Source organism: Octodon degus, unplaced genomic scaffold, assembly GCF_000260255.1.
Source record: "Octodon degus isolate 3935 unplaced genomic scaffold, OctDeg1.0 scaffold00021, whole genome shotgun sequence".
In the NCBI taxonomy this organism is placed as follows: Eukaryota; Metazoa; Chordata; class Mammalia; order Rodentia; family Octodontidae; genus Octodon; species Octodon degus.
Genome location: NW_004524597.1, coordinates 6,681,138 through 6,690,462, shown reverse-complemented (window position 1 = coordinate 6,690,462; position 9,325 = coordinate 6,681,138). Strand labels below are relative to the sequence as shown.

Below are 9,325 nucleotides of genomic sequence, written 5' to 3'. Positions count from 1 at the left end.
CCCAGAAGTGATAGCCATGTCTGTGAGGCAGGAGAAGGAGATTTTTTTTTTTTTTTTTTTTTTAAATAGAGTTTTGTTGTAATAGTTCAGGCTGGCCTTGAACTAACTAGGTAGCTCAGGCTGGCCTCGAACTCATGGCAATCCTCCTGCCTCAGCCTCCTGAGGCTGAGATTACAGGTCTGCACCACTATGCCTAGCTAGGAGGGCCTTCTTTTTTCACCTGGGACAAGTTTCCAGTAGAATTTCTTACTTACTAAGATGTATTACCTGTCTCAAGAGATTCAGCGCAAACTCTAGGTTCTGCAGCCTCTGTTTGTTGATGGCATTGACTTCTGTGAACTTGGCAGCAAGAGCAGCTTCCTGTGGAGAGAAGTTTTAGACGAGCAGTCAGCAGACACATGCTAAGTGAGCAAGAGCCAGGGAGCTGCTGCTTGCCCATCCTAATCTGTAGCCATTCTAGTCTTATTGTAGAGAGAAAGGTACTCCCATCAGAAGGCTCAGGTTTCAGTCTTGACCCCAGTGGCTCTGAGGAAGTCTCTTCACCTCCCTGAGCCTTATTGTCCTCATATAGTACTAAAAGGCTAATAGTATTGGCCTACATTTACTTAAGGGGAGCAAGGTGGGAACCGCCCAACTCCATGGCGTTGACCAGAAACCCTCACCAGGCTGTCCTTCTAGGCATAATGCAGAACAGACTAAGTTCCTTATCTTCTGCCAAACCTGCCCATACCCAGGAGGGCTCCTGCCCACCTACTTTACCTGTCACGTGTGCACAGTTAATGGCTATAGGAGAGCCAGGCAGTGCACCCTCCATCTCCCCTCTTGACAGCCCAGTGCACAGAGCTCACCTCCTCCTTCACTCTGGCAGCAGGAGACTGCAGTCTGGCTCTCTTGCTCACATGACTGTTCCTTCCATTCTCCAGGTCAAGAAGGGACCTGAGTTTCTCTGCTTCTAGCTCATAGTCCTGGGCAAGAGAGAGAAACATTCCAGAGGTCAGGTAAAAGCATCCAAGAGACTCACGGCCAGAGGTTGGTCTTTATCTGCACAGGTCTTCTTCATAACTGCACTGCCAGGAGGTGTCAAAAATGACTGTGACATTAGCGGTTGGTGCTGTGTCACTCAACAATATATCCCTGCTCCCTTCAGCCTCAATGAGGCAAACTGAGTGTTCCTTCTAGGCCTTTGGACAGGCCAGAGGATATGACAATTTACTTCTGCTCCTTTCTTTGTTAAACACTGGACCATAAACATTTCTTCAAGTTGCCATCACCCACCTTTATGTTTACCAGGTTGGTGATTTCATAATCTATCGTGTGGAAGCGTGATTGCCCTGCTATTGGACAGTTAGGTTATTTCTAGCATTTCTAGTTTTATTGCTGTAAATAGTGCTGCTACATGTGTTTATCTTTCATTATTCTTTTGCATTTCTTCCTTTATGATAAACTCCTCCCCTCAAAGAGTTTACTGCTTCAAAGAATATAAACTTTTTTGACTATTAGTTCCCTAGTACCATACTGTTTTCCCAAGTGGTTGCACCAGTCTGCACAACTGCTGAAAGTGCCTGAGGATGGCAGTACCAAGCCAGAGCCTGTGCTTCTCCGTTTGGGTTCCCAGGTAGGAAGAGCCCCCTACTGTTTATTGCTGGGCAGGGACTTCATGGCTTACCTTTACAGCTTGTTGGTATTGCTGGGAACTCGCATAGACTTTCTGGACTTCCTCTTCCCTGTTTGCTATCTCATCTAGCAGATTCTGTAAGACAAGAGACCTTAAAAACTGAAGCAAAATAAAACAAAACAAATCCCAAACTTTATTGGTATAGGAGCAGGAGTCTTTAGAACCTGAAATTATCTTGTAGTACAAAGCATAATGAATGGCTTTCTTGTATACATGTGTTCACTACAAAAGACAATTCTAAGGCCCTGTGAAGAGCCAAGAAGATAGTTATCTTTGCCGGGAGGTTAAGTGTTGGGTGTATGCTTTGAAATGCCAGACACTGCTCTGATAGCAGTCTGTGGATCATCTCATTTAATCTTCAGATGATCCTGAGAGGTAAGCATGATCTCTAGTTTACACACAAGGAAACCAAGACACCGGAGAGAGGATGCTGCTGGGGAGGGTGCAACCAGGATCTGAACGTCTGCCATGGGATTCCCAGTTTCCTCTCAAGGCGATGCTCAGGTTGCTGAGGGGACCGGAAGTGAAATTTTGAGGATGGAATTGTCCTCATTTTGTGGTTCTGTAGCCATTCACCATGTGGTCAAGCCACATGGGTGTCTGTGGGAGCAGGCCCTGGCTGGGCACTGAGGAGACACATGTGAGCAACACATCCACAGTGCTGAGCCAGCTGCCTGAGCACTTAGTACCAGCTCAGTCAGGGCTTTGCTCTGATACATTTTGCAAAGGCTTTGCTCCCCTCCCTGGAAAGGGGCTCACTGTCCTCTGACCTCCCTGGCCACTGGGCGCCTGCAGCAGCAGATGCAGCTGTCCTACCTTCTGGTTCTTCAGCTTTGTCTCCACCTGGCTGAGGCTGTCCGTCTCCTGGGGCTCATAGCTGGGGATGTTGGACAAGAACTGGAGCATATGGTCATAGCCACAGCGGTACTCGGCATACGCATCCCTGGCACTCTGCAGGCTCTGGGCCCTGCAGGGGTAAAGTCAGTCAGTTTGCATGGCTGACTTTCATGCTCACACAAGAAGAGGCCTCACTGAGCCCTCAATTGTTAGAGAAAACAAAGGGAAAAACAAAACTACTCAGGAAAACCCTAAACCAGGCATCAGAAAAGAAGTAATTATGAACTGTTAAGGTGGTGGGTGGTGGGTACAGCGTCTGTGTACTGAGCGGCAGTATCCAACCCTCACAACCCTGAGGAAAAACCACAGGGAGCTCAGGAAATCTTACCAACTCACTGACAAGAAAACTATCAGGCATGAGATACAGCAAAAGTAGTGTTTACAGGTAACCATACAGCACTAATTATATTTTAAAAAACCATCTGAGACTCACCATCTAAAATCCCAGTTTATGAGAGAAAAGGAAGTACAAATTAAATCTAATGTAAGCAGCAGAAGGGAAGTTGATGAAATAGGAACTAGGAAACAGGAGAGACAAATCACGGGACCCAAAAGGCTAGTCCTAGGCCAGGTGTGGTGGTGCACACCTGAGAGACAGGAGGATTGCCACGAGTTCAAGGCCAGCCTGGACTACATAGCAAGACCCTGCCTCCAAAAAACAAAAACATCAAATCCTTTGAAATGATCAGTACACTGATCAATTACTGACCAATTTTTTAAAAAGATGCAAGTACAATAAAAGAAGGAATGACATCAGGATGTGAGAGTAGAGCGTCACCTCAGACACTGCAAAAGTTAAAAGGATGCCAGGAAAACAACTGTAATAAACTTTGCCAATAAATTCAACTTACATGAAATGGACAAATTCTTTCAAAGACACAGATTATTGATGGTAATTCAATTAACCGACATTATTAAAGCAACATCTATTAAAGCGGTTGGATCTATAGCAAACATCTCAAACAAAAAATTTCAGGACCAGACAGCTTGACTGGTGAACTCTCCCACATAGTTAAAGAAGAAACCAGTTCTACATAAACTCAACAAAAAACAGAAGAGGAGGAGGCAGCCCTGCCTCAGGAGGCTTGCAAAATACAGGATAGGAAGAATGACAAAGGGGCGCACACACAGATGTTACCATACACATTGCAGCCCACCTGCCCAGCTTGTGTATGTCACATGTGGAAGGATGCCACTGTACAAGTCACTGCACATCTTACTTTGTGTAGTTAATTAATTTATGTTTTGTACCCAGGGCCTTTGCATTGAGGCCCTCCACCCAACTTTTTATCATGAGACAGGGCCTTACTAATTTGCCCAGGTTGCACTTAAGCTCATGCCTCCTCCCTCGGTCTCCTGGAGTTCTGGGGTCATAGGTGTCCCCTCACATCTGGCTATTTATGCTGTTTTTAAAAAGAGGACAGTCTGTTGACATCAGAGGATCTCAACCTGGTGCTGCAGGTGCTGCAGGGCTGCACCAGTCCCCACCCACACCCAGGAGCCCCTCACCTGTGCTCTAGCTGCTGATGCAGGTTGTCAAAGCGCTGGCCAAGCTTGTGTACCTCAGCCTCCTGGCGCTCCAGGTCAGGGCAGTGCTCCTGGAAGCGGCTGGCCAGTGAGTTTGAGCACTGCTTGGCTGCCTGCAGGTTCTGTTCTACCTCACCCAGGAGGAACTTCTGGGCCTGCAGCTCAGAAGCCATGGCCTGTGGAAGGAGGGGACAGCATTGCTGGGGCCAGAGCTCCCAGCAGCCAGCCAACACTGCCCAGAACCTCAAGCCAGGAGTAGGGTGGACTGTGTCTCCGTGCTTCTTAGACCTTGTCACTCTGCTATGTTCTTCTGTTACAAAAACACAACTCTAAGAAATCTTAAAAACGTGAGTGGGCAGCGTATGCGCCAGCCTGGGCCAACCTTTGCCCTCTCTGGCTGTGAAGCCTTTGCTGAGCCCATTTCCTTGTTCCTGAGGCCAAGCACAGGATGGACCATGAGTAAGAGGTGCCGAGTGCCTCTGGTGCTCAGGCAGGCTCATGTGCATCATATGTGGGGCTAGCAGTGATGGCACAGAAGACACAGAACTACTGGGCTGTGGGCTCAGGCATGCTGGAAACCTGCGCTTCATGCAGACCCTTGGTAGTAAAATACCAGCACCTGACATTTCATGGGCCACAAACCATGAGTAGCTGGTGGTATCAGAGCCATGGGTCTCCATTTGGGACTCCCCCCTGGCATGGTGCAGGGATTGGCTCCTAGAGGCCTCCTGGGGTGCCCGCATCTGTCTTATGGTGCGAAGGGTAGATGGCCTGAGCGTCTCACCCAGCTCAGAGACAGGTCCCAAATTCACCTCAAGCTCCTGCCTCTTGCCATCAAGGATCGAGCTGCTCTCGGGCACCACATCGTCCTGGATCAGCCGGTTCTCATAGGAGGCCAATAGCTCCCGGCCCTGCTGCAGACTCTTCTCCAGGCGGTTGGCCACATCAATCCTGAGGACACAGGTCAGGAGTGGGGGATGGCTCCTTGACCCCACCCCCAGCACCCTGTTGTCTGTCTGCCACCCACTTCTCCTGGGCCGAATCCAGCAGCTGTGCCAGGTGTTCATATTTCCGGTTGGTATCCTCCACCCGGGTCCTCAGCAAGGGTGAAGTGCCACTGCCTGGGAGGGCCTGGACAAAGGCCTCACACTCGGCTGTGCTCCGCACCTTCTCGGGCTCTATCCGCAGCAGCTCGTTGGTGATGTTCTGTGGGGACCAAATTCCTAGAGTTAGCTACAAACCAGGGCCCATTTCCCCCAAGGGTATCCCTAGAGTGGAAATGAAGGGCCAGGGAGATGGCTCAGTAGAATAAGTGTTTGCCTGGCAAGTGCAAGGGTCTGAGTTCAATCCCTGGTTCCACCAAAAAAAAAAAAAAAAAAAAAAAAAGAACACTAGAGTGGAAATGAAGAGTTCTGCTCCACAGGGACAGTGCAAGTAGCCTGGCCCACTCTTATGGGATCTGAGCACTGGCCTACCCATCTGTTTTCTTCTGTATTGGGGGTTAAACTCTGGGTGTTTGCACTGAGCTACATCCCTAGTCTGTTTTAATTTTTTGAGACAGGGTCTCACTAAGCTGCTAAATTGCCCAAGCTGGCCTTGAATTTGCAATCATCCTGCCTCAGCCTCTCAGGGTGCTGGGATCCCAGGTGTGTGCCCCACACCATGGGCTGCAGTTTTAAGCAGCAGCCCACAGAGCTGTGCTGTAGGATGACTGTGAGTGATGAGAGTGACACGCGCAATGAACAGGCGACTGCAGACCAGTCTCTGCTCTAGGTCTTCATATGGATGATGCCACGGACTCTGGGGATACGTGAGGTTGTACAGCTACTCTCATGCACAGGTGGGGCCATAACGATCTCAAAGAGCCTAGAAATGGCTGTGGTGGGACCAAGTGCCTCTCTCCACAGATTCATGCTTCCTCCCTGCCCCAGGTGTTCCCTTGGCCCCAGTTTGCCATGAAAAGCCATGCCAGGGTCCAATGCACTTCTCCAAACACCACCCTCTCTTCTCTCGTACCACCTGCTAGCAGTTCCTCAGGCTCTTGGGCTTCTACAGCATGTCTCAGGACAAGTACTTAGTGATCCAGCTCTGAAATTCCAGAGCACATGTGCCACCCAGCCTACAGCCTCTTGCTTGGCACAGGTTCATGTGGGCCCCAGTTGCTGCTGTCACTGGCCCACTCTTATGGGATCTGGGCACTGGCCTACCAGTGTCATGGCTATGTCCCCTGACCACTGGCAAACTACAGAGCCAGCACCGAGCTGGCATCTTGAGGGTGGTGGAGTACCAGAACTAGGTACCACTTTGGAGCCTGGTCCTTGGTTTAGCCCCCAAGGGGTGTCAGAAATGGCCCCTGTCACCTCCATGAGCCAGGGGCTGATTATTATGACAGGCTGTCCCTCACAAGCACCTCTCATAAATCTTCTAAGTCCCCACAGTGATGAGACCTTCAGGAGAGGACCCAGAGAACAGGTGCGCAGCCTTGCCCCAGCTTGGCAGTACCTTCAGGTCCTTCGCCCGCTCAGCACTGTCCTGCACAGCCCGGCCCTGCTCCAGTGGTGGCCGCAGGATTCCTATGATGGCCTTCTCCTGTCGGTCCAGGTCACTGGCCACCTTGTCCAAGCCAGCCAACAGCTGCCGCCCCTGCAGGTCAGAGGCATCTGTTGGAGAGAGGACATATAGTTAGCAGTGACAGTGGGTGGCAGAAGGCAGTCTGACCCCCCCCCCCCCCCCCGCTTCCACTGCTAGGACCCTACCATCCCACACCTGGTGTAGACACAGAATGGCCTGTCTTCCCCAGCCCCAACCCAACAGGTGGCCTGGCACCCACCTCCAGGGTTCTCTGCCTTCAGCACCTTGTGCCGCTGCTGGAGTGTGTACTTGCTCCCGGCTGCCTTCTGCCGCACACTCCGGTACTGGATGCCCAGGCTGTGAGGGCAGGAACATGGTGGGAATCCAGAAGCCCACTGCCCACCACCCTCAGGAGCAGAACCCTGGACTCTGTCTGGGCAAACAAGCCAGAGGAGCCGAGTTGTTTATCAGAGTGCTTTGAAAGGTTAAAAACAATGCGAAAAGCAAGGGCCCACTGTGATACAGGTCTGCTTGTTCCCGAGCCCAGGAAGGCCCTACATGCTCCCTTCTTCCTTTTCACCCTTTTTTTTCCTTGAGAGCTTAGCATCTAAATGATCTATCTGCTACTTCTTGACAGTATTCACTATCAAGATGTGGCCTCTGAGGAAGCGGTCAGATAGTTGGGGAGAAAGATGATGTCACCAGCAGAAGAAAGCACATGTGCAAAGGCCCAGAGGTGCTGAGAAGGTGCTCATTGTGCAGGCCTATAGTTGAACATCCAGGTCAGTAGCCAATAGAGCCGATAGTTCAGGCTCCTCCCTGTCAGATCCCTAAGGGGTTGCAGGACCAGGATATCAGAAGCAAGTCAGGGAGCTCAGGGCTGTGAAGGGGCCCTGAGGAGGGGCTGGATCAGGGCCAGTCCATGCTGGTTTCTCCTTTGCCCTCATACCTGTCCACCAGAGCCAGGGCCTCAGGGTCGGTGGGGGGGATCATAAAGCAAACAGCTGGGGCGGTCAGTTTGTTCCCGGTGCTGTCTGTAAGCTCCCAGGTCTCCCCATTGTTCTTCTGAAGGGTGTAGCTGTAGCCTCGAGAGATAGGGCCCTGGTAGGAGCAGATCGCACAGGAGATGAGGAACCTCAGCCCATGCCAGGGAGGCCAGTCACATGTTGATCCCCTCAGTCATGGATTGGGGGAGCCTTAGCCCATCTCTCAGACTCTCCCCAAGATGCCTGGTCAGAGACAGTTGAGGGGGGCAAGTACAAAGGGAGCACATGCTGGTCTGCAGCTCCACACTCACCTTGATTTCCCACTGGGAAGCCACCTCTACCCATTCCCATTCCCATCCTTCCCAAGTGGACATGTGGCTCCTGTCTGGCCAATGAGAGGCTGCCATTTCCTGGCCAGTGACTGGCTGGGGAATCCATGATTCAAGTGGGTCAATGAGATGCTTCCCTAAGACTTTGGTGGCTAAGCTGTTTGAATGAAAGGCCAGGCAGCTTGAGCAGGACATGGTGAGTGTGTAGCTATTTCCATGAGAAACTGGCTATGCAGGCAGGCCCTGGATCCAGTCATGGGACCCTTAAGACTTTAGTGACCTGGGCCAACTGCCTAGGGCTCAGGCAGCAGCTTACCTGGTCACCCTCAAAGTCACAGAGTGCCTCCACAGGGATGGGCTTGAGGGGTGTCTCCCGGCGGTACTTGAGTGGCACCACTTGCTGCCCGCGCTTCTGCAGCCCCCGCACCACATCCTCGTATTTGTCCAGTGCCTTCTCCTGGTCCTGTGGGCAGCAAGGCCTGGGTGAGACCAGCAGCCTGGCCTGGGTGGGGGTGGGGGTGCCTCAGGCTGTTTGGCTCAAGGGTAGATGGAGTACGAGAGGATCCCACCACCACTTACATCTAGCTCCCGCAGCAGCAGCTCTATCTGGTATCGGTCTTTGAAGTCAGGGCTGTATTTTTGGTTCAGGTCTGAGTCCACTTTGTGCAGCAGCTCCTGGGCATCCTTCACATCTTTGTGGAACTAGGGAAGAACAGGTAGCCCTGTCACAGATAGGAAGCCACCAGCAGCACCGTGGTTTTGGTGACAAACTCAGTTGGGGTGGCCTGGGCCTCTCATGCATTCTGGATCCAAGATGGGATCCTCCACAAATCTCAGGACATGGGGAGGAAGGCTCCTTCTCACCAAGCCACAAGACAGCGCTGCTAGGGTGTACTGAACTGTAGGGGGTTTTGTCTTTTTGAGACAGGATTTCACTGTGCAGTTCAGGCTGACCTTAAACTCACCAGGCTAGTCTCTCAAACTTGCAACAATCCTCCTGCCTCAGCCACCCGAGTGCTGGGATTACAAGTGTGCACCACCACGCCCAGCCTTGTAGTTTACATTCCAGTGAGGATTTTTGTTGTTGTACTGGGGATTGAGCCTTGGGAGCACTGAGCTACATCCCCAGTCTTTACTTTTCTTTTTGGTGATACCAGAGATTGAACTTGGAATAAGGACTTTTTTTTTTTTTTCTTTTTTGCTCCTTGAATGCCTTCAGTGCACTTTTGCATGGCTGGAGTGTTGTGTGGATCGAACTACAGCAAACTGAGGCTGCCAGCATTGTGGAAGCAGCCACTTACAGAACGGAGCTAGGGCTAGGCCCCCGAATAAGGACTTTT

General features: G+C 51.2%; 1 protein-coding gene across 1 annotated transcript in view; it reads right to left on the bottom strand.

Annotated features, from left to right (window-relative positions):
• The window catches only part of Ppl (periplakin), a 44,530-nt gene that overhangs the window by 4,350 nt on the left and 30,855 nt on the right, over window positions 1-9,325 (bottom strand). Inside the window, exons 10-21 of the mRNA XM_004627793.2 lie at window positions 8,565-8,687; window positions 8,302-8,448; window positions 7,620-7,771; window positions 6,930-7,027; window positions 6,602-6,759; window positions 5,127-5,305; window positions 4,912-5,050; window positions 4,082-4,275; window positions 2,492-2,642; window positions 1,667-1,750; window positions 849-965; window positions 268-360 (exon numbers count right to left, since the gene is read on the bottom strand). Of these exons, the coding sequence (XP_004627850.1) occupies window positions 268-360; window positions 849-965; window positions 1,667-1,750; window positions 2,492-2,642; window positions 4,082-4,275; window positions 4,912-5,050; window positions 5,127-5,305; window positions 6,602-6,759; window positions 6,930-7,027; window positions 7,620-7,771; window positions 8,302-8,448; window positions 8,565-8,687 (1,635 nt within the window). The remainder of the gene's footprint in view (window positions 1-267; window positions 361-848; window positions 966-1,666; window positions 1,751-2,491; window positions 2,643-4,081; window positions 4,276-4,911; window positions 5,051-5,126; window positions 5,306-6,601; window positions 6,760-6,929; window positions 7,028-7,619; window positions 7,772-8,301; window positions 8,449-8,564; window positions 8,688-9,325) is intronic.